The 25108-nt window shown below is 43.9% G+C and overlaps 1 protein-coding gene across 2 annotated transcripts in view; it reads right to left on the bottom strand.

The window, feature by feature from the left end:
- GREB1 (growth regulating estrogen receptor binding 1) overlaps positions 1-25108 on the bottom strand; it is a 172176-nt gene that overhangs the window by 54234 nt on the left and 92834 nt on the right. For both annotated transcript variants that reach the window (XM_073568238.1, XM_073568237.1), the window contains 9 exons: positions 24407-24604; positions 22044-22224; positions 17536-17728; positions 16031-16167; positions 15092-15431; positions 14816-14931; positions 12953-13152; positions 11073-11162; positions 6996-7579 (listed from right to left, as the gene is read on the bottom strand). In XM_073568238.1, coding sequence (XP_073424339.1) covers positions 6996-7579; positions 11073-11162; positions 12953-13152; positions 14816-14931; positions 15092-15431; positions 16031-16167; positions 17536-17728; positions 22044-22224; positions 24407-24604 — 2039 coding nt within the window. The remainder of the gene's footprint in view (positions 1-6995; positions 7580-11072; positions 11163-12952; positions 13153-14815; positions 14932-15091; positions 15432-16030; positions 16168-17535; positions 17729-22043; positions 22225-24406; positions 24605-25108) is intronic.

Below are 25108 nucleotides of genomic sequence, written 5' to 3'. Positions count from 1 at the left end.
GTGTTTCATGAGGTCCTCCATGATTCCAGGCAATGCTTGTTGCCCCGCTGCAAACTTCACCCAGGACATGCAGCAACTGTCTCAAGTCTCTGCTGGGACCGCTGCCCGCACGTGTACCACCAATTGTGGGGATGTGGCTCGCTTAGGTGCAGCGGGAGACAAATGTGAGACAGGTTCTTCCACAGTGCTTGCAGTTTATTCACGGCATAAACGCACAAGGCAACGTAACACCAAACAAATAGCCTTTTAGCTCAGGCAAAATAACACAATGTCCGTAGTTGTAGACTCAGAGCAGGAGTCTCAGCACACATGGGAGGCTTAGTCCTCCCCACACACAACTCCTTGGTTCAGGAGCAGGCCACATTATAAGGCTGTAGCCACACCCACGTTCCCAGCAGCTGACTGGTCACCTGACTGTGACCTCACCACAGGTCCTTCAAACAAAAACAATAACAATATCTGTTATGCTTTACTTCTGCCTTACATTATAGAGACAAGCCATTTATGAGACACATATCTCCCATCGATTACACGACCCTTAGCCCTGCCACACAACCCAAAACATCCAAATGACCCTGATCAAAAGTTCACATACCCCATTATTTAATACCATGTATTACCCCCTCTAACATCAATGACAGCTTGAAGTCTTTTGTGGTAGTTGTGGATGAGGTTCTTTATTTTCTTAGATGGTAAAGCTGCCCACTCTTCTTGGTAAAAAGCCTCCAGTTCCTGTAAATTCCTGGGCTGTCTAGCATGAACTGCGCGCTTTAGATCTCTCCAGAGTGGCTCAATGATATCGAGGTCAGGAGACTGAGATGGCCACTCCAGAACCTCCACTTTGTTCTGCTGTAGCCAATGACAGGTTGACTTGGCCTAGTGTTTTTGGATCATTGTCATGTTGGAACATCCAGGGAACGTCCCATGCTCAGCTTCCGGCTGCTGAGCGCAAATTTACCTCCAGTACTTGCTGACTACGTGCTGCATTCATCTTTCCTTCAACTTTGACCAATTTTCCTGTGCCTTTGTAGCTCACACATCTCCAAAACAACCTCTCTCCAAATGTAACATTTATGGTTGTGGCCAAAAAGTTCAATTTTAGTCTCATCACTCCAAATTACCTTGTTCCAGAAGTTTTGAGGCTTGTCTCTGTGCTGTTTTGCGCTTTGTAGGCGAGATACTTTGTGGCATTCATGCAGTCCATTTTTTTTCAAGTGCCTCCTTATTCTGCACCTTGAAGCAGCCACACCGCTAGTTTTCAGAGAGTTCAGTATTTCAGCTGATGTTAGGGGGGGTTTTTTGCATCCCGAACAATTTTCCTGGCAGTTGTGGACAAAATTTTTGTTGGTCTACCTGACGGTGGTTTTGTTTTTACAGAGCCTCTGATTTTCCATTTATTAATCACAGTTTGAATGCTACTGACTTGCATTATCAATTCCTTGGATATCTTTTTGTATTCCTTTACTGTTTTATACAGTTCAACTACCTTTTCCCGTAGATCTGTTGACAATTATTTTGCTTTCTCCATGACTTACAATCCAGAAACTTCAGTGGCTGGATAAAAGATGCAAGAGTCTGTCTGGATCCCAGAAACTCACTCAGCTTTTATGCACACACACTGATTACAAGCAAACAGGTCACAGGTGAGGATGTTACCTTTAGTAGCCATTCAATCCATTTGTATCAACTTCTGTGCATGTTATCAGGCCAAAATCACCAAGGCATGTAAACTTTTGATCAGGGTCATTTGGATGTTTTGGGTTGTCATTATGATTTAAAAAGAGAAAACACAGTAATTTGACAATAAATGGCTTCACCCAACCACTAACAATGAGTGGAGAAAAAGGTTTGGTGTTATCATTCATATTTTCTGAAAAAAAGAACAAAGTGAAATTTCTGGAGTGGCCTTCTCAGTCTCCTGACCTCAATATCATTGAGCCACTCCGGGGAAATCTCAAGTGCGCAGTTCATGCTAGACAGCCCAGGAATTTACAGGAACTGGAGGCTTTTTGTCAAGAAGAGTGGACAGCTTTACCATCTGAGAAAATAAAGAACCTCATCCACAAGTACCACAAAAGACTTCAAGCTGTCATTGATGTTAGAGGGGGCAATACACGGTATTAAGAAATGGGGTATGTGAACTCTTGATCAGGGTCATTTGGATATTGTGGCTTGTCATTATGATTTAAAAAGAGAAAACAGAGTAGTTTGACAATAAATGGCTTCAATCAACCACTAACCATGAGTGGAGAAAAAGTTTTGGTGTTATCATTCATATTCTCTGAAAAAAGGTCAAGAAAGCAAAAATTCTGGCGGGGTATGTAAACTTTTGAGCACAACTGTATTACACCTGCAGATTACATACAGATACACACACAAACATATACACATTACATCCATATACATGCACAGAAACATACACATTATGTACAGTGGGGAAAAAAAGTATTTAGTCAGTCAGCAATAGTGCAAGTTCCACCACTTAAAAAGATGAGAGGCGTCTGTAATTTACATCATAGGTAGACCTCAACTATGGGAGACAAACTGAGAAAAAAAAATCCAGAAAATCACATTGTCTGTTTTTTTTTCATTTTATTTGCATATTATGGTGGAAAATAAGTATTTGGTCAGAAACAAGCAATCAAGATTTCTGGCTCTCACAGACCTGTAACTTCTTCTTTAAGAGTCTCCTCTTTCCTCCACTCATTACCTGTAGTAATGGCACCTGTTTAAACTTGTTATCAGTATAAAAAGACACCTGTGCACACTCTCAAACAGTCTGACTCCAAACTCCACTATGGTGAAGACCAAAGAGCTGTCAAAGGACACCAGAAACAAAATTGTAGCCCTGCACCAGGCTGGGAAGACTGAATCTGCAATAGCCAACCAGCTTGGAGTGAAGAAATCAACTGTGGGAGCAATAATTAGAAAATGGAAGACATACAAGACCACTGATAATCTCCCTCGATCTGGTGCTCCACGCAAAATCCCACCCCGTGGGGTCAGAATGATCACAAGAACGGTGAGCAAAAATCCCAGAACCACGCGGGGGGACCTAGTGAATGAACTGTAGAGAGCTGGGACCAATGTAACAAGGCCTACCATAAGCAACACACTACGCCACCATGGACTCAGATCCTGCAGTGCCAGACGTGTCCCACTGCTTAAGCTTGTACATGTCCGGGCCCGTCTGAAGTTTGCTAGAGAGCATTTGGATGATCCAGAGGAGTTTTGGGAGAATGTCCTATGGTCTGATGAAACCAAACTGGAACTGTTTGGTAGAAACACAACTTTTCGTGTTTGGAGGAAAAAGAATACCGAGTTGCATCCATCAAACACCATACCTACTGTAAAGCATGGTGGTGGAAACATCATGCTTTGGGGCTGTTTCTCTGCAAAAGGGCCAGGACGACTGATCCGGGTACATGAAAGAATGAATGGGGCCATGTATCGTGAGATTTTGAGTGCAAACCTCCTTCCATCAGCAAGGGCATTGAAGATGAAACGTGGCTGGGTCTTTCAACATGACAATGATCCAAAGCACACCGCCAGGGCAACGAAGGAGTGGCTTCGTAAGAAGCATTTCAAGGTCCTGGAGTGGCCTAGCCAGTCTCCAGATCTCAACCCTATAGAAAACCTTTGGAGGGAGTTGAAAGTCCGTGTTGCCAAGCGAAAAGCCAAAAACATCACTGCTCTAGAGGAGATCTGCATGGAGGAATGGGCCAACATACCAACAACAGTGTGTGGCAACCTTGTGAAGACTTACAGAAAACGTTTGACCTCTGTCATTGCCAACAAAGGATATATCACAAAGTATTGAGATGAAATTTTGTTTCTGACCAAATACTTATTTTCCACCATAATATGCAAATAAAATGAAAAAAAAACAGACAATGTGATTTTCTGGATTTTTTTTTCTCAGTTTGTCTCCCATAGTTGAGGTCTACCTATGATGTAAATTACAGACGCCTCTCATCTTTTTAAGTGGTGGAACTTGCACTATTGCTGACTGACTAAATACTTTTTTTCCCCACTGTACATAGATACATACGTTACATCCACATACATAGATACATACAGTATATAATCTAGCTCTGAGATAAATACACTTCCTCAACAATGAAATTTGAATAAATGGAGTATGAGTGTCACGTGCAGAAATCCTTGCAGTTGCAGCTTTTGCTGCTATCAAAGAAGTTATTAAAGGGAATCTGACACCAGTTTTTTGGCCTATCAACTAAAAATATAATCTAATAGCGTGTGAGCTATACATTCCCCAACTACTTGTGAAATCCCCTGACTCCCTATGAATCCCCCATAAAAAACCTTTTATATTGCTGTATGTAAATATCCTCGGTCCGATGGGTTTTGGCTCTAGTCCCTCTCTCCACCCCAAATCGGCATGCTGTACGCATTCCATTCTGTGAAAAGTTGTTCCATACAGGTCCCGCGCGTGCGCATTCAAATTGCCTCCCGCACGTGCACAGTATGCTTTGCCCAACTGCGGGCAAAGCCGAAAAGCATTAGTGCGCATGCGCCGGTGAACTATGTCCCGAAAGTATTTTGCTGTGTTCCGGGACATAGTTCACTGGTGCATGCCAGGAATGCTTTTCGGCTTTGCCCGCAGTTGGGCAAAGCATACAGCGCACGTGCGGGAGGCAATTTGAATGCGTACCCGCGGGACCTGTAGGGAGCGCTATTCACAGAGTGGAATGTGTACAGCACGCCGATTTGGGGTGGAGAGAGGGACCAAAACCAACGCCCATCGGACCGGACCGAGGATATTTACATACAGCGCGGGAGCAATATAAAAGGTTTCTATGGGGGATTCATGGGAGTCGAGAGTTTCACAAGTAGTTGGAGAATGTATAGCTCACACTCTATTAGATGATATTTTTAGTTGATGTGCCAAAAAAGTGTTGACAGATTCCCTTTAATGGCCGTTTGATGAACGTTCTGCCGCGCTAAATGTACTTGAGCAAATCATCAAGATCCAATGCTGGCAGCTTCTTTGTAATTGCAGACCAATGTCGTCCCAGATGTGCTCAATGGGAGACCGTTCAGGAGACGCTGCAGGCCACAATGGCACGCTTAGTTCACAAAAGTTGCTCACAGTAGCACGAGCAACATGTAGACTGGCGTTGTCATGGTAAAAAAAAGGTCCCTGGAAGCTGTGGAGAAATGGCCGTGCCACTGGTTCCAAGGCCAAGTCAATGTAACACCGAGATGTTAATGTACCTGGAATGAAAACTAGAGGCGTCCAACTACCATACATTATACCACCCCACACGATAATCCCAGGAGTAGGACCAGTGTGATGTACCCTCATGAAGGCCTCTTCATGCCGTTATCCACGTGGTCTCCAGATGCAGACTGGATCTGGAATGGAGCAATGGAGGCTGGATTGGAAGTCTGTCCTCTTCAGCGGTGAGTCCCGTCATGTACTGGATGCAATTATAGCCAAAGATTGGTCTGGACACCAGCTGGGTAACACCATTAAGAGTTGAACTCCATGAAGAAAAAAGGTCGCACTCATCGGGATAATAATTATATTGCTGCTTTATTGACACATATATAACATGTCAGGTCGGGATCGTGACAAAAAGAGTGCGAATTAGCTGACAACGTAGGTCTAGGACCCGTAGAAGCGCTCAGGTAGCTCGAAACGGCCGTTGTCAGCTAATTCGCACTCTTTTTGTCACGATCCCGACCTGACATGTTATATATGTGTCAATAAAGCAGCAATATAATTATCCCGATGAGTGCGACCTTTTTTCTTCATGGAGTTCAAGATTTGATTGCTATGTGGTCAAGCACCCGGGAGTCTCGGTGTATTCCTCCTGCCAGCCTCAAACCGCCAGTGAAGGTATTGTAACAGCGGTGCCGTCCACTTTCTCTCATTTTGAACAACACCATTAAGAGGCCCTCAGAAGAGAATGTCACACCGGTCCGGATTATGGTGTGGAGTGGCATACTGCAAGGTAGCCGGACACCTCTAGTCTTCATTCCAGGGTCACAATTCCTCGCTCTTGCCTTTCTGAATTTATGATATTCATCGTAACTCATCAAATTTGAAAGCTACATGGGCATGGTCTGTAAGCCCTAGAATGATTTCTTAAAGGGAACCTGTCACCTCCTTTTTCAGCTATAAGCTGCGGCCACTGCCTTTTGGAGCTTATCTACAGCATTCTAGAATGCTGTAGATAAGCCCCGATCTAACCCGAAAGAGAAGAAAAACAAGTTTTATTATACTCACTCGGGGGTGGTCCGGTCCGATGGGCGTCGCAGGTACGGGTCCGGCGCATCCCATCTTCATGCGATGTCGTCATCTTCCTTGCTTCGTGTCGTGGCTCCTGTGCAGGCGTACTGTTGAGGGCAGAGTAAAGTACTGCAGTGCGCAGGCACTGGGCCTCTCTGACCTTTCCCAGTGCCTACGCACTGCAGTACTTGGCTGTGCCCAGGTTCCCTTTAAGAAGACACCCAGAAAATCGAATCAATTTTATCTCAAACCTATGTCTGGTCATAGTAGGTATGAGTTTATTTTTTGACAGACCCAAAGGAAACCATTCTTTTAAGAAGTATGCATCTTTTAATAAATATGTTACAAATTACTTCAACTATTGTTTATTGGAGTGTTTTTTTTAGACAGGCAGAAGAAACATCAGTCTTAGTAAAAGGGCAATAGACTGAAACATAGGGCAGAATGTACTTAAAGCACCTGTTGGAAGATTGAGCTTCCCCGGTCTTTCCCCTGCAGGAATGTAATACTATATATGTCCCAGCAGTTGAATGGCCATCTGTGTAATACATGGTCTGCTCAAGTCCACCAGAGCAAGAGTCACGGGTTCTCATTGACTCATTGCTCTGGGGAAAATGGTGTAGGGTCCAGAGCTCAGGACCAACCAACCCAAAGACATTGGCATGGCCTTACAGAATTAGAAGACTTCACAATATAATCCAATCAAAAGTCACAATTTCTGGCTGTGGTTTCATACCTGTGGTGGTCCACTGAGAAGCAACCTCCTTGGATGAAAGGTGTCCATTCTACCCTCATTGACGTTGCAGTAGTCCATATGGCTCGGTTTGGGTACAGTCCATTGACGGTAATACAACGACTGCTCCGTGCAAGTCATCGTCTTACTCAGCAGTGGACGGAAAGAACTTGCCCACGAGACATCACAACGTGGCAGAAAAGACGATGACTTGGAGAGTCCGCTGCTGTCAGTGGAGGTGATGATATTGTGCACCAGTTTTGGAAGGAACACCACAGGAGGCTGTTTATAGGCCTTGGCCAAAGCGCACTGTGAGATCTGTAGGCTTGCTGAACTGTGGACATAAGAGGATGAAGTCGAAGACGGTGTCGATGCCGAGCTTTGGTTGTTCTTCACGGTGTGGCTGAGGCTGTTACTGTCCGGCTGATCACAGGCAACGACAGATTGCTTCTTCGCATTATTATCAGGTGGCAATTTAGGTTTTCCTGTGGCAAAGCTCTCACTGTTGGAGACTCTGGACTGCTGTGTTGGTTTGGAGTTGTCATCCACCATCGCAGAAAATGATGACTCACTGTTGACAACTGAACCTAATAATTAAAGAATAAGAATCCACATTTTATATCTAGAGAGGATAGTTACATCCGAAATCCAGCAACAAGATGCATTTATGGGCCAAAATGTGTCTCTGTGTGTTGGATGTATTCTCCACTAAAAGAAGGACATGAAGAGGATAGTATGGAAGTCTTGGGACTTTATGAGGCCGATACAGGAAAAATTTTGCGCCAAAAAACTGGCGTAAAATACTTTGAATAGTCGCAAAAAAAATTTTGCAACTTGAGGTTGTGCAGAAATCTTGCAATTTTTGCAGTTTTTCCAACCAGTTTTGAGCAGAACTGCTGAAGAGACAGGGCAAGGCGGAATGGGTCTCCACTTGCCCATCATATTTATGATAAGTGGCGGCCTTTCTTATGCCACAAATGTTACTCCAGTCCTTAATAAGATGCGCCAAATTCATTAAGTGTAGTCTCTTAGTAAATTTGTTGCATCTTATTTCTGCACGCCCCTCATCAAGTCTGCTGTATGAAAGCTACCACCGTAATGAATCAGGCCAATGTGCTGTAATCTAATGACAACTAAAGGCAAAAATACCTATGACCTCAAGGGGCCATACATAGTAAACCAGAAAAAAAAATTAAAACTCTGAATTTATTAGATATAGTTAAAACTCGAGACAATAATTATTCTCAATAATTTTGGCAATTTACTTGATCAATATATATGCTATGCAATCAAGGATATAGATTGGGGACACAAGAGTTAGTTAAATTATATAACACCAATTAAGGTAGGAGACGGAGAAGCAGGATGAAGACTGTGGGCAATACTACAACATTTACCCTACAAACCTCTAATGCAAGATCCTACCTAAACACGGCACCTTAAATAGTAAACCATAATGGCGCTACCCACTCAACGGAGTCTGTGCCCTGTTGAAGGGGTTATCCGGGACATTTTTTATTTTAGAATGTGCCTAAGCACTAACAGGTAGGTAGATTCTAACTACCGGCCTGTTTTGACTGGCGCCAATCTCTACCGACACAGAGTGGTTCCAGTCTGACAGCAATTTAGCAGCTTCTGCTGACATCACGTGGACAGAGCAGTGGCTTCTTTTCCTCTGTTGACAGGACGTGCCTGCCGATGTCATGCTGATTGACAGCCGGCTCCCCGCTGCCTAAAGGGGATTTTACACATAGCGATATCGCTAGCAATATCGCTATAACGTCACCGATTTTATGACGTTATAGCGCTATTGCTAGCGATATCGCTATATGTGATACTTACCTCCGACCGGCTCCCCCGCTGTCTGTCGATGATCGCGCGAGATCGGCCGGCTCCATTTCTCGTCGGGCGCTTCCTGCTGGGCTTCCTGTGGCGCCGACGAGCGACGTGTGGAGGCGGGCGGGAAGACGTCAGGATCGCCACGTCTGAAAGGTAAGTATCGTCCGCTGTATCGCTGCTGCATCGCTGTGAGATCTGCCTGTGTGGCAGCTCACTAGCGACCATTTAGCAATGCACCAGCGATCCTGACCGGGTCGTATCGTGGTCGGGATCGCTGGTGTATCGCTAAATGTAAAAGGGCATTTAACTGTGGGAAGCAGGCTGTCAATGAGCATGACGGCAGTCATGACCCATCGACAGAGCAGCCTGGAAGAGAAAGACCTGCTCTACTGAGGTGGGGCAGCTGAACATCAACAGAAGCGGTCAGTGACCGCTCTGAGCCGATGCCGGCTACAACAGGCAGGTCGTTACTAACGACCTGTCAGTTTTTTTTTGTTTTTTTTACTATGGGCCTAAAAAGTAAGTGCTGAGCAACCTCACTATGTCCCTATGATTTCCCTATTGATGATATCGAGAAATATTTATGGTCAAATGGATCTATACAGAAATAATCATAAGGAAATATATAGCAACATTCCTGCTTACCAGATCATCTTCACAGGTGATTATATACTCAATGTATAGAAATTCATGTTATTATACAAATCCTACTAAATAAACTTGTAATCTAGATTCACCGATGATCCATCTCTAACTTTCCCACGCGTTTCCCCTCTAGTACATTGAGGTTCATCAGGGGAACTAATTGTCAGTAACTCATCTGGTATGTCGCTATTTTGAAGCTGAATACTTATTTTAGAGTTGACACCAATTGCATTTCTCAATCTGGAGGACTCAAGATGAGACGATAATTCCTAGTAAAGCTCATTCCCAATAATCATGTAGTGTAAAGAGGCTTCCAATCATCTGATGAATGAGAAAATCTCTCATTCGTCAGGTGAAATGACTTTTAAGCAGGTTTAAATATCATTGTTCTGGACAGCACATCATTCTGTGTAAATAGGAGATGTGCCGCCAAGAACAATGATGTGCAAGCCTGTGGTGTAATTCCCTTGCGCTGCTGATAACACTCGAGGCAGAGGTAAAATCCAAAGAGTTTAATATTACAGGTTTTTAAAAGTCAACACTTTTCAAGGTTCTACATGACCTCTTCATCAGGACAAAAAACCAAAAGGTTTTCTACAAACTCTTAATGAATCATAATGGCAGGTCAGTTTTAGCATTTGGTGAACATGGTAAAAAAAAATCCAAAAAACAGGTGTGGGATTGCACTTTTTTTTGCAATTTCACCGCACTTGGAATTTTTTTCCCATTTTCCAGTACACTATACGGTAAAACCAATGGTGTTGTTCAAAAGTACAACTCATTCCGCAAAAAAACAAGCCCTCACATGGCCTTACGACGGAAAAATAAAAAAGTTATGGCTCTAGGAAGAAATGGAGTGAAAAACAGAAAGACAAAAATTAAAAAGATGCGGCATGAAGGGTTTAAAGAGGTTGTCCAGCCTTATGCTACAAGTGTACAGTCGCTCTTTGTCACTGCAGACTTGTGAATCCTCACAGCATGCGCTGTCAGGATTCTCCAATGCTGGCGCCAGGAGCGGCAGGCTTATAACCGCAAGTATGCAATTTGCATACATGCAGTAACATCCCGACTAGACATGCTCGGCCTTGTTCAATGCACGGGAATTGATAGACGCTGCACACATCTAGTCAGAATGTGTCTGGAAGTATGCAAATCTCATTCTTGCAATCATATCACTGTCCGCTCCCGACATTGGCATCAGAGAATCCTGACGATGGGAGGATTCACTAGTCTGCAGTCAAATAGAATAACTGCAGACTTGTAGCCTAAGACTGGACAACCCCTTTAAAGCAATATTGTGCTACAAAGAGATAACAGAGCACACAGAGCAGCAGTACCACCATAGAGTTTTGGCGTCCTCAGCTTTGCTCTTTTACCCTTCCACTTTCCCCTTCAAGCTTCTTATTTCATAGAAATACTGTGGTATTATGGAAAAACCTCTAGACCCTGGAGTAAACTATTACATGTATCTAGCCTTTGAATTCTTTTCTATAGATGCAGCTGTTTATTTAGCTACAAGCCCCATCCTTCTCCTCTGACAATAAAGGAGCAGCAAGTTGACTGAACATTCCCTAATCCATTATGACAGGATCTTACCGGAGGCTTTTGAAGACAGTGATGAAGAGGCAGAATCGTCTGATGAAGATCTTTGTCTTTTACCAGGGCTCTGTTTCTCCAAATTAGACCCTTATTCAATGGAAGGAAACGAAAAAAAAACTATTTATCTGATGCCAAAAGCCATTATCCTATTGACTTAAAGAACAAGCGAACAATTAAAGATCTAGTGTCTAACAACCAACATGTCCTCATCATCCATTATGTAACTCATAATGTACTCTAACAATAAACAATGATGTATGTTTCATATGAAAGCACAGAACGGGGGTGGCTCATTTCGTCATTAACCCTCAACTTTGCATGCATTCTGGGTCTTAGTGACCAAAACAAATGTAGCCGTTTTAGCATGTCTTTATTTATCAGGTTATAATTGTCATGATTCCGCCTGTCAGTGTGTCTGGACTCAGTGAATGACTATTCTGCAGTACAATCTACAGCAGGGACATGCTGAGCTGCTGGTAAGGTGATTGACAGCTCAGCCGTCCAATCAAGAGCTGGGGCGTACTGAACTGTCAATGTCTTGAGTGACAGTGTAGCCGTCTAATCAGGACCAGGATGTGCCGGAGCTACCTCCATGTGTCTCCTGTTCAGAGTAATTACCTGGCCATTTTGTTGTTTCTCTTCCTTATATTTCTGCCAATTGTAGCTTTGCTCAAGAAATCTGTGTTTGATCTGTACTTTTAATCTTGTATTCTGATCTTTGCTGTTCGATCTTGGATTTGCTTTGACCATCCATTTGCCTAATCCTTTTGTCGTGATCCGCTACCTTCTTAGAATTCTGACCCGGACTGTGACCTGACTACGTCTTTGTCTCACCTCTCTGCCAATGACATACTCTCCTTGCTTTTGACCTCGGACTGCTTCACTACCCATCCTTATGGCTTGTGTGATTAACACCAGGGGAAGGAGGGAAGCAGCAATCTAGAGTCAGAGCATGCGTCTGCAGCTCAGTGCGCGCCGCACAAGAGCAGGGCCTGAGACATGTGACCACCGGGGGAGTGGCCAGAGGTGGAGTTAACTCCCGTACGGGAGAGAAAATGAAAGCGGGACCCGGTGGAGCCGGGAGCAAGGTCAGACAAGCCGAGATCATTAACCGGAGGGTAACGCAGGAGCCTAGGGATGAGACAGAAGGATGTTGCAATACAAGCCGAAGTCAAAAACCAGACAGGAATGCAGTAACCAGAGGCGTAGACAGGAGGGAAGTCAGAGAAACTTAGCCAAAGGTCAGAACCGGAGATATAACAGCAGTACAGAATCACCAAGCAGGCACAAAATGTGGGACAAGCCTAATCATACACAGAACAAGCACACAGAGGAACAAACGGTATACACCAGAGTCACTAGGTCAGCTGCTCAGCCAAGAACGGAAGTATCACTGACAAAGAGCCCAGCACCAGAGCGAGTACAAATAGCCCTCCCCAAACCAAAGGGAGGCCAAGCAGAGTTAACTCCAACAAACCTAGGATGGAGAAGGAAATCCCGTCCTGAGCCATGACAGCTTGTTATGGAAATGGTAGTTTCCCATAAATTTGCTTTTGTTTTGTATCTTATATCGGCCAAACCTGATGACAGGTTTGCGTTAAAGAATTTTTTATAATATTCGTCACCATTGGAAATAGTTAGAAAAGTGAATAATGAGCTGTGACTTCGAAACAGGGTAGATAACGCTTCCAGAGCCAGCGGAGATCTTTGAGGCAGCCTGGGTTTGATCCGCGGGGGATCTAGGAACTGAGTATGCCTCTGTTTAATATTTTCAACCAATTTTATACACTTGAACAAACCCTTTAATGTATTATCCATGGCCCATTTTCATTAGTATAAAACAAGGTTTTAAGAAGCATGTTGAATTCTTGTCTTACCATCTATCACCATCTCCTCATCCTCGTTGTCAGTGCTGCCTAGTTTTTCTGGGTCGCTGTCCAAGACATCCCGGCCCAGTCCTCGGTCTTGAGATCCATCAGAATCAAGAAAACAAGAAGCAAATCCCAGCTCCTGTTCTATTGCTGTTCTTTCCCAAGTATGAAACTGAAGTAGACGGAGATCACAGTATCGTAACGACCTGCAATCACAACAAATGCAAAATATCAGTTATTTTACATTTCTTACTGAAGATACAAATGATCAAGGAAAAAATAATTAACAAAGACATCACTAGGCGCATCAGGTTATCTGGCTCATCAGGCTATCTGGCACATCAGGCTATCTGGCGCATCAGGTTATCTGGCACATCAAGTAATCTGGCGCATCAAGTTATATGGCTCATCAGTTTATTTGACACATCAGATTATCTGGCACATCAAGTAATATGGCTCATCAGTTTATCTGGCACATCAGGTTATTTGGCGCATCAAGTTATCTGGCGCATCAAGTTATCTGGCGCATCAAGTTATCTGGCGCACTCCTGTTAGGTCATGCTCTTAGATCTTATATTATTAACTTAGTTGGCAACCATGCCGCTACCAAGAACTGCTTTAGCCCTCAATCCCCCTGACAAACCAAGCTCTGCTACATCACTGGGTAGTACCTCTGCTACTCCACTAGCTAGTTCTGTCTGTAATCTGTGTCAAACCAAGCTCTGCTGTATCGCTGAGTAACTGCTATACCTCTGGCTAGTTTTACCTGGACTCTATGACAAACACAGCTCTGCTATCTCACTGGGTAAATCTGCTACATCGCTGTACAGTTCTATCTGCATCCTGTGACAAAACTATGTCTCCTATATCACTAAGTAACCCTGCCTAATCGCTATGTCTGCATTGACTTGGACTCAGTGACAAACTATACTCTGCTTTACTACTGGTCTAGGCTCACAACAGAACCACTTGCGCCACTCAACTATGCTGCCCTGGTTCTTCATCTCTGAGTCAACTCTGCTATGTTGCTGTCCAATGCTGCTAAAATAGCTGCCATGACTTCAACTCTGCTTCAGGAGGTCCCATGGTTCCAATTCCTCTTCTACAAAAGCAGTCACACCACAATTCGGGGAAGAGGAGTATTCAGGGTTTGTAGTTTTTTTCAAAAAACACTTTTGCACCTGTAAATTTTGCCGTGGATTCCACGTAGTTTGTGGCAAAATCTGCACCACAGGGTTTTGAGTGCAGATTGTCAATTCACCATTGAAGTCAATGGGAAAATCTGCAACAAATCCTTCCTCTTTCAGCAATAGAAATTAAAGGGAACCTGCCAAGCAATTCAGCAATGCATGCTTCCCAAAACACAGGCAGCATGAATTGCAGCCAAGTATTTCATTCTCTGAAAGGCTCTGAGGTTTCAGAAAAATCATATCTTGATGACTAGAGAAAATATATACTGCTCAAATGGAATAGTGTTCCCTTTATTTTTTTGAGGAGTATATTTTAAGAAACCAGTCAGTTACCTACTGTGGTGCTGAGAAGAGCTGGACTAGTCAGCTCCCTATGGTCTCTGGCCACCTCTTCCCAGCACCGCAGTAGGTAATTTCCAGATCTCTCCCATGTGTGTACTTAGAGAGAGACCTGTCAATCATGTGCAGCAGTGTTGGGTAGATATTAGGTTTCTTTCCGTGCAGAAAATTTCCACAGGGCTTGTACGAGATTTGTTCTGTGTTCTTGGTATTCTACTGTGGACTTTTCATCCGGATGGAAAATCTGCCGTAATTCTAACCCATGTAAGCTCAGCCTAAACATAAGAACCATAATAATGTTTAGGCCCTTGTACTGTCTCGAAGGAAAGTTCAGACTCACCGTGGTAAAGATTCACCAAGAGGTTCTATACCGCTGCAAATCAAAATGCATGGAAGGCCTTCCAGCGCCAGGTACGTACGGGGCTGCCAGTCTTCCTCCTCAATCTTTTGCCAGACCTGCCAATTAATGAATGATATTTACTTCTAGCATATGAGAATACTACACACCTAATGTATAGAACCTCTGAATTCTACAGGTCCACATCTGGGTATTCTTCTCTTGAAAAGGATTATGTTGAACATGAGACCTACAAGAATACAGATCTACAAGAGTTACCTTTAGTTGGTCCACAAAGTGCTTCCCGATAGTAATAGCCGAGTCGGCCGTCCCCAGTATTACTTCGAAATTATTTTGTAAACCCAAACGTTCTCTAACATGGCGGAGGCGCTCATAGGCCAATGTGGCCAACTGGATGCAAGGGATTCTCATGAGAACCATAAGTCCGTGCCCACTGGCACACTGTTTGGGTGAGTTCAGAATGTTCTGAACGATCTCAAGAGTTTCCACTGAAGTATAGCTCTTCATCTGGGAGAGTCCGCAGACGGCCATCATGGCTGAGGAGTAGTGCTGGATGAGAAGGAAGGACTGAATCACAGCACTGTGAAGCTTAGGAAACCTAAAGGGGATAGCAAAAGCAAAAAAAAATGGTGAAACTGGGGCAGTTGGTATCAAAACTAATCAACCCCCAATGCTTATTAGCAAAATTTAACAATGGGCTGATTAATCAGCGATGCGGTCATAACCTGATGCCTGGCTATGCATCACATTTGCAGCAGGTCATAACAGCCAGAGGGGCTCTCCTAAGAATTCAAGGCAATTATCACAAAGATGGTGAATAATTCTGAGACTGCAGTAGTAATGAGTGGCAGTCTATACTGAATTTGTAGAAACCCCTTGTTACATTAGTTGTGTTCAGCTATTTCAATTGTTCTAGATTAATTGGTTCATTGCAAACAGCAGAAAACTTTGCTAATAAACCTAATTTGCAATCATTTTAATTGCAATTCTAGATTACGGTAAATATAAAATAGTGTTTAAATTCAACATTTACATAAACGTTAAATATCAGCCATTTCCTATTGTGTATGTTCGCATTGGCTGCTAGTGCGGGTTTATTTCTAGGCAGAGAGACACTTGACACATTCCTCCAAGGGAGATCAGTGTCTCGCAATAATTACTTGTATATATACAAGTCACTATTGAACTGGCACTGACCTTTTTCCTAATGCCAACACAATGGCTTCAAAGGAACTGTCGTAACGCAGCAGTGGAAGACTGTGTCCAGACAGCGTGGATTCCATGTACTGTGTCAGACCAAAGTACTTTCTGTTTTCATGGTACAGCTCCATTCCCTGCAGGAATAATGCATCACATGCACTGATGAACTAGGGGTGATAAATTTACAGTATCAATGATACAATTATAACTATTTTTAATATTGTTTTGCTATTAAAAAGTATTTGCCTCCTTCCAATTCATATACCGATGTTCACCCTTTAGGTAAAGAGCATCTGTCACTTGCTCAAAAAATTGAGTTAAATACCTTGTAAAATTCCCTGAGCTCCCCTGATTCCACTGCTGTTTTCCGCTTTGCCCTGCGTCGCTCCATTGCAAAGATATTCACATTTGTTGCTTTTGGAGCACACCATGTGAAATCTCTGCTTGTAGAGCAACTGGACATTTCTTTAGAGTCTTCTCTGGGGGGCGTGTGCTTTTACCCATCCTTGATGTAGTCAATCCCAGCTCAGTGTTTGGGAGGGAGGGGAGACAGCACACGCCCCTAGAGAAGACTCTGAAGAAACATCCAGTTGGTCTCCAAGCAGAGATTTCACATACTGCACTCTGAAAGCACCAAATGTGAATATCTCTGCAATGGAGAGATGCAACGCAAAACGGAAAAGAGCAGCTGAATCAGGGGAGCTGAGTGATTCTTACAAGACATTGAAATCAATTTTATTTTAGCAAGTGACAGGTTCTTATATAGCGCTCTAAGTTATCATAACATGCTAGAAAAATTCTTGGCAGGCTACAATTCACATAGCAATCACTGGGTTGCTATATAGACACGTATAGAAAAAACATCTCTCAAAACTGTACCCCCAAATCACGTGCAATTCAATTTATTCTATACTGGTTGAAACTTTGCTCTTCTGATACAGAGCTCAGAATACAAAGGCAGCTCTATCTCTCAACTTCCTATAGAGGGAGCTTACCGCACGCTGTATTATCATTAGGCTCCTAAGCTCCCTCTAGTGGTGGCTTTTTATGGGGTGACAGAATGGTAAAATGATTACTTTTGCAAGGGGCACTATGGGGCACGCTGAGGGACATTATTTCTTTAAATTTCTGATTTAAGGAGGATTTCAGTGGGCATTATTACTGTGTTATGGGGCACACAAGGAGAATTATTTGTTTTAAAGGGGCAATCATGAAGTATTGTTTGTTTAAAACAGGCACATAAGGGGCAATACTTGTGTTAAGGAGACGCTTGAGGGGCATTATTTGTTTTTTAAGGGAGGCTTTATTATTGGGTTAGGAGGCACAATACGTACTTTATCCCAGGAGCTGGCAACCCAGACAGTACCACTGCCTAGGGTTCTTTTAATGGGTGTGAGTTATGGTAATCTACTATAGACACCTAAGTCGGATCTGTCCTCCCCGCCCCATATCTTTTAGGTGTCTCTTATGCCCCGCTCATTGTGCTACAATACAATACCTACATGGCTGTACGTTGAAGGCCAGTGGATCTCATTGTAAGGGCTGATCCGGGTGTTCTGCGTCTGCAGGGCGTAGGGACAAGATGTCACTTGCAGAAGTAAAATATTTGGAGAATCTCTTAATTCCCTGCAGTTCAACATCCGATCGACCAGACCGAAGTTCCCCTCCTTCTGTGGATATGGGCTGTAAAGTGAGCTGAAGACACGGAGAAAGACATATGAACATAATGACTATTGATTGAGTGATTGAGCCGTACGCAGTATAAATAAATCCGATGTGGGGGAGATAGGAAAATCACTATAGCCTAATGCATTCATATGACTGCAAGCAGGAACATGCCCGCGGCCCCTGAAGCCTCCTTGGTGACGACAGGCGGGGCTGTCAAGTGCTCAAAGAGTAATTGATCCAACATACACTTTGATTTCCAAAGTCAATGTTTTCCTGACCACAAATATAGAAGTCTTATTATAGTATATAAAATCCGAGGGGAAAAAGCAAACATCCAAATCTGATCACTCATCAATGTGATTCTTTGGTCTTTGTAGTTCTCAGGAGCAGAGTAATTACGGAACTATTACATGTACTATCGAATGCTGCTGCATTATATAAAATGCGTAATAATCAAACCCTGCTAATTCCCAGCCTATTTCCTGCCTTCAGCTGCGCTGATATCAGATCGTGCTCATCAGTAGCACAGATGATGGAAGTGACGGGTCAGTCCCCGCCTCCTGTTCTGACAGTTCTGTTTCTCAGGACCGTCTTCTGCAACAGTTTATCCCCAGAGTTAGTGGCCCATGGGCTGAGCTGACACATCACTGCCATCATGTGTACTCCAAATGCCGATAAATGGCGTAAAGAAGCTGGGAAAGAAGGGCTCCGAAGGATATTTATATGCAATTTTTTTTATAGAAATGAAGACAAATTGCCTAATAAAATGATTTGAAAATTTCCCTAAGTTTCCATGATGGACAAAATTATTAATGAAAAAAAAAAATTTGTTTGCTACTCTTTAAATTCATCACCAGCACAGACTGATTTTTCACTTGCATGATGGCCGTTTTGTAGTCTTTTCTAGACATTTGCATAGGACACACCACTTTTTGGTTCTAACCCCTTAACACTCATTGTATAACGCTAATTACAATGACCATTAAAGGTACTTTTTCTGATCTGATGCCTTTTTCAGAAGAAAATCGAACGCTTGTTGCACTGCATGATCTCAATATCCAGGGTTTTTATAGCAGGAACTGATTGGCCACCGATGAAGGTTCCTAATTAGATGTTATGGAGAAAATATTGAAATATGTCAGCCCACCTGGTAAATTCGCCCTCCCTCCTACGCAATCACGGAAGGGGAGGTGACGTTCTATTATGGCAGCCGCGGACCTGACAAAGGATTTACAAACTGCCCTAAACACTGTCAGGCAATAAACCTTCAGGCTGGGGTTATGTAGTGACTTTGGTTGAACAGCCAAAAATCTCTTTTTTCTGCTGCTACATCACAGCATAGTGCAAGAAAATGGGGTCACGTTGCAACCACCATGGTAAAGACACCGCAAAAATGCAAGACTCAAAAAATCAAAACTGATTGGTATCTTTGAGCTTGCTTGCCACGATCGTGATACCTCGCGGATTACACTGTGACCCCATTCACTGGCATTATGCTGCGGCACACTGCGATCTCTGGCTGGGGAACCAATGACGTTGTGTATCCGCAGCCAAAAAGAAGAGATCAAATGAAAAAAGTGCAATTAAGTTTAAAAATGAATTAGAAAGAAAGTGGAAAAAAAACATTCTAATTAAAGGGAACCTGTGATTAGATTCATGCAGCCTAGACTATGAATGAGAGTGTGGCCACACCACTGCCAGTGTGTATGCTTTGCTCTCAACCAGATGGAGTTTCAGTATAAACAGTCTTTGGAAATCCGGATGGGGACTATGTACCTCGGCCCATTGACATCCCCATTGGCATCTTCCCGCCTACTCTAGTTGACTGACAGGATGCTCCCGATGCAGATACGTAGGGAGAGACCTGTCGATCAGCTAGATTTTGGTGGGGAAAAGTTGTCTGGGGACGTCACCGGACTAGTCAGCTGAGATACATCGTTACTGGTCGGCTTTTCAAAGTGTTTATACTGAAACTTTCTGCACCAAATACAGATTTGGTAAATAAAAAAAAAGGTGAAATTACTAATTTTTCTCAATTTTTTTTCCCTAAAAAGTTAATCAGTATCTTCTAAGTAACACCTAAAATGTTGCCATTGGGTAAAAAAAAAATTACAAAATAAAAATAAAATACAGAAAACATTTACTTGGTCCTTAGAGGGGTTATACGGGGTAAACATGTCTGCAGGATAGCAGTAATAGAGCGACAGGTGGGACGGCCACTGAAGCTCCATCTACTATCCTCGAGACTGCTGGAGAAGCTGAACACAGCCCCATAGGGTTGTACCAAGCTGGTAGGAGCCTGGCGACTACTCCCTAGACCTCCCTCACATGTCCATGTCCCCAGTACATGTGGCATACGTTTTTTTCATGGATATCACACGTAGCCATTATAATCTATGGTGCTGGTCACGTGTCCAGTTTTTTCCGGCAGCGCGGATGACAAGGGCCAATACAAGTCTATGGGTCTGTGAAAAAGACATAAAGCACACAGCTGTCATCAGTGCCACATCTGTGTGTTGTACAGGTTTAACATTGCAAAGTACCGTATAGGGGAAGATTTCTAATTTCTTTCTTTCTTTATCCATCCATGATGACACTGATGACACACTGAGGACAGACTGATGGCACACTGAGGACAGACTGATGGCACACTGAGGACAGACTGATGGCACACTGAGGACAGACTGAGGACACACTGAGGACAGACTGAGGACACACTGATGGTACACTGAGGACACACTGATGGCACACCAAGGACACATTGATAGCACACTGATGGACACACTGGAGACACTCTGATGGCACACAGATGGAACACTGATGGAAAACACTGATGGACCCAGCATTGTATCTTAATTAACCAGACGTCTATTTTTAGCAAACCAGGAAGAATAGACTGTTATCTATATGTTGACTTTTGAATGCATGTGTTTCTTTTTGGTTGGTCAAGAAAACAGACTTTTGCTTGTGTAAACTTGTAATATTAACTTGTAAGTTGGCATTTGATGTAACATATTGTGCTGTTATCCTGGATGACTAGTGATGTTTGCTGATATGTTAATTATGCATTGTCCAGGCCAGCTAGCTTGTTGACTTCTAAAACAGAAGAGGAAAATCTATGCAAATAGATTACATAATCAAACAATGCGAGTTGGTCAGTCATCACCATACTTCCCCTTATCTCTGAATGCTGGATTGAAGGACACTTGATAACAATAAAAAGAGGTTATATGCCTCTGTATGAGACAGCCAGAGATTCAGCCAAGACATCCAGAGACTCTAAAGGACTGCAGCCAAGACATCATGGTTCCATCACGAGGGACACAGATTTGTCATTCTACAGCTTAGGGACCCTCGGCCCCATCTGGAAGAATACAGATACTGCATTGACCATCGCTGAGCCATGGATATGTTTGTGAAAACCAGGTTGGGATCATTTGGTCACCTGGCACCATGGATATATTTGGGGAAATCATGTTGGGACCATCCGGTCACCTGGCACCATGGATACGTTTGTAGAAACCAGGTTGGAACTATCCAGTCACCTGGCACCATGGATACATTTGGGGAAACCAGGTTGGGATCATCCGGTTACCTGGCCACGTACCTCAATGGACTGTCATTTTCCTAAGCTTGTTGTTACCTCCTCTCCACAGGTGGGGTATTCGGCCCTGGAAGCTCTGAAGTAAAAGCTCTTATCCCGGCGAGTCAGCTGAAGGGTGGGACTTTGTAATGTGCACCATTTTGGGGTATTTTGCTGGGACTGTTCTACGTGTTAACTGCCTGTTTTGTGGTTCAATAAAGCATTGCCACACTGTTTTAAAAGAGCGGGCGTTCAGTGGGACAATCCCTGGTCAATGAGTTTCAGCTAGCGGACCAGGGTGCCCTCCGACCCCCCGTGTCTCCACACACATTGATGACACACTGATGGAATAGACAGATGGCACACTGATACCTCATTGATAGAACAGTGATGACCATACCGATGACACACTGATGGCACACTGATAACACACTGATGGAAAACACTGATGGCACACTGATGGCACACAGAAGACACACTGATGATACACTGGTGATACATCGATGACACACTGGTGACATACTTGTGACACACTGATGATACACTGGTGACACACTTGTAACACTCTGATGGCACACTGATGATACACTAATGACACGCTGGTGACACACTGATGGCACACTGATGACACACTAGTGACACCCTGTTGACACACCGGTGACACACTGATAGAAAACACTGATAACGCCATTACCAATTTATCACGTATGTGTTTAAACAGAGAATGAGGCCTTAGCAAACATGTAAAAGACATGTCACCTGGTGAGATCCCAGTGCGCATGGTCATGGACCAGGACGAACAGCGTATGCGGGTTTTGCATGGCATTTTGAAGAAATGCCTTGAATTTCCTGGGGGCGTCAGCATCAAGTTTTATGACGTACGTCTCCATGCAGTGTTTAGTCAGCAAGTCCTTCTCTAAGCCGAGCTCCAGCAAGACGCCTGGTGAAAGAACCACATCATGTCATACAGCCCTCAGTATGTTAAAGGGAACACATTTATACAAGGGGGACGACTATTGATCAGAAGTGTACTGTACACAACTGGGCAGCTGGAGATGTCTGCATGGCAGCGCTGCTAATCTGATTGAGTGGAACAACAGAGTCCAGCATGCCCTTTATAGGCAGCTGGATTTTTGTAAAGATGCACAAAGTCTTACAATCCAATTGCAGATTTTATTTGCAGATTTCGTTTCGAAACATTGCGTATTTAATTCAAATTTTTCCCACAGCTTTGGATTGAGATTTCTTAAAATCACATCCACAATAAGGAAGGAAACCCTGCTGTGTATGAGACCTGTGTGGATGTAGTCAGGCCCTGACCCACTTTCCTCCATCTGTGAGTGTTGGGTGGGCGCCTCGGCAAATAATGTTGGAGCTATATAAAGAACAGGTGAAAGCTTTGTACCAAGCTAAAAAGTTATCCCCTATAGATAGGACATAACCAGGGGCGTACATACAAATCATGGGATCCTGGAGCAAATGCCCTAATTGGGCCCTCCACATAGTCGCCCCAATAAAAAATAATTTAGCAGACTGGAATTTTAAAAACAGGAAGAAGGACAAGTCCTGCAGCACGAACACAGTCATTTTGTCCTTACTGAAGCCCCTTGGTGTTCTCATCCATAACAATACTTCTTTCATGGAACCCATAGAGCATGATTCCTTCAGAAATCCCCCACACACAGTATGATACCCCACCAACGAACTCCCCCACACAATTAACCACCACAGTACCCCAACACACAAAGTATGATGCCCGCACGGTATCCCCCTCCATACAGTATAATACCCCCAACAGCAAGATGCTCATAAAGTGCTCCCTATATTGTATGATGTCCCTATAGATTCCCCAGACAGTATGAGGCCCCCACAGTATCCCCCTCAATACAGTGTATAATACCCCTAACAGCAAGATGCTCCTAAAGTGCCCCCTACATAGTATGATGTCCCTATAGGTTCTCCACATACACACAGTATGATGACCCAACAGTATCCCCCTCCAAACAGTATAACACCCCCAACAGCAAGATACTCGTAAAGTGCCCCCTACATAGTATGATGTCCCTAGTCTTGGGCATGTTAGTGTCCAAGACAGAGTTAGGGAAAGCCTGCTCTGGATGTTGTGTATGAAACAGATTGCAGTATGATAGTAGTTTGTGCCGTCTGCTCCATTCCGTACCCAGGTTTTCCATGTGGCTGAAGCCACAGGTTGCTATGTTAAAAACCCTGCAGGAAAGGGTTAGGGTTGCTTAGTGAGTCTCAAGTGTGTCATGGCCAGAGAGAGGCCTGGCAACCCACAGCGTACACAGTGGTGCTGCTGTCCACAATGACTGGTCACGGATGTGGACAGGTGTTCTGCCCAGAGGAGACTCGGAGATTAGACTGTCCTGTGCCCGAAGGATGGACCTGCGTGTGTCACAGCTGCAGACAGGAGGATGTCAAGGACTGTGTACTGCTGTGAGTAGAGACTGTGATACAGCGGTGTAGGACACCCACGGGTACTAGTCAGAGATGGACTAGTGTGTGTAGTGACTGCAGACTAAAGGATGTTGTGTACTATAAATTGCTATGAACTGATGTAAACTGAACACTAATATTAGTTGCACTTGTGTGAATTTGGACTTTAATGTGTGAAGATAACACATTAAAAAGACTTTTGTGTTTGAATTTTGTGGGTCACTGCCTCTTCACACTGCGTACGGTGCTACCACTGCCTTGCATAGTGTAATACTTGCGGCACACGTGTGGCAACCATGTGCCGCCCATGTGCTGCATCAGTACCACACGTACCGGCGCCTGAGAAGCAGTGGTACAGTAAGCGCTGTTCCCCAGCACCGGGTGATGAAGATGGCTCTCATCATTCTCCCCTGGTCTGCCGGCGATCAGCGCGAGCAGGGAAGAAAGATGAGAGCTATATTCACCTAAGAACAGTGACATCAGGTGGCAGCTGATGAGAGTATTCATCATCTGCCGCCTGTGCTATAAATAAATAAATTAGAAATACGGCGTGGGTTCCTTTGTATTTTTTAATACACGAACCCCCAGAGATCAATCACTTTCAGAACTACTTAACTCAGTACAAACCCTTTAATGATGCGATCAATAGGAAGATGACTCCGTACCTGAACTCCAGACATGGGACAGGGTTTGCTGGTAAGTGACCTCACAGGGAGGAACGCAGATAAGAAAATCGACTTTCTCAAAAGATCCCAGGTCCAGGTTCTGGGAGCTGGAGTCTGCGATCGAGCACACGTGAGACAGGAGCTTCTGTGCCACCGCCAACTGAGAGGGGCGCAGCTGGTGCCACTCTATATTGTAACCTGCGGGCGAGGAGAACGTGTAAGCAAGACAAATCAGATTATTACTCTTATTAGTATCACTATTATAAGTCTTAAAGGGGTTCTCCAACTTTGGGGATTTATTGATACCATTTTGATGTAGATACAATCTTTTGATACGATCTTTTGAGCTGAACGGTTATGAACTCACTGACTTTTTATCACGGCGCTGAGGTCACACACAGTCTCACTGACCGGCAGTAACCATGATGACGTCACCGCTAGTCACTGAGGCTGCGCTCACAGCAGCTCATTCTTCAGTGGTTCTCAGCCTGGACGGTCGCACCTTGGCACTGTAACGGGGGCCAAGGTGATAATCATGGCGAGGGGCTGCTGTTCCGACAGACCCTGACAACCAGCAACATAAACACAATGTCCATTCTGGTGCATGCTGTGTTTGCAGTGCGTTTCACTCACTTGTGAAACAGCGTCCTCCTCAGATGGCAGCGTTCGAGTCTTCTTCACTGACATACAATGACTTCCAGA

This window comes from Dendrobates tinctorius, unplaced genomic scaffold, assembly GCF_039654945.1.
Source record: "Dendrobates tinctorius isolate UK_male_01 unplaced genomic scaffold, ASM3965494v1 ptg000021l, whole genome shotgun sequence".
Classification (NCBI taxonomy): Eukaryota; Metazoa; Chordata; class Amphibia; order Anura; family Dendrobatidae; genus Dendrobates; species Dendrobates tinctorius.
This window is presented reverse-complemented; position numbering and strand designations above follow the sequence as displayed.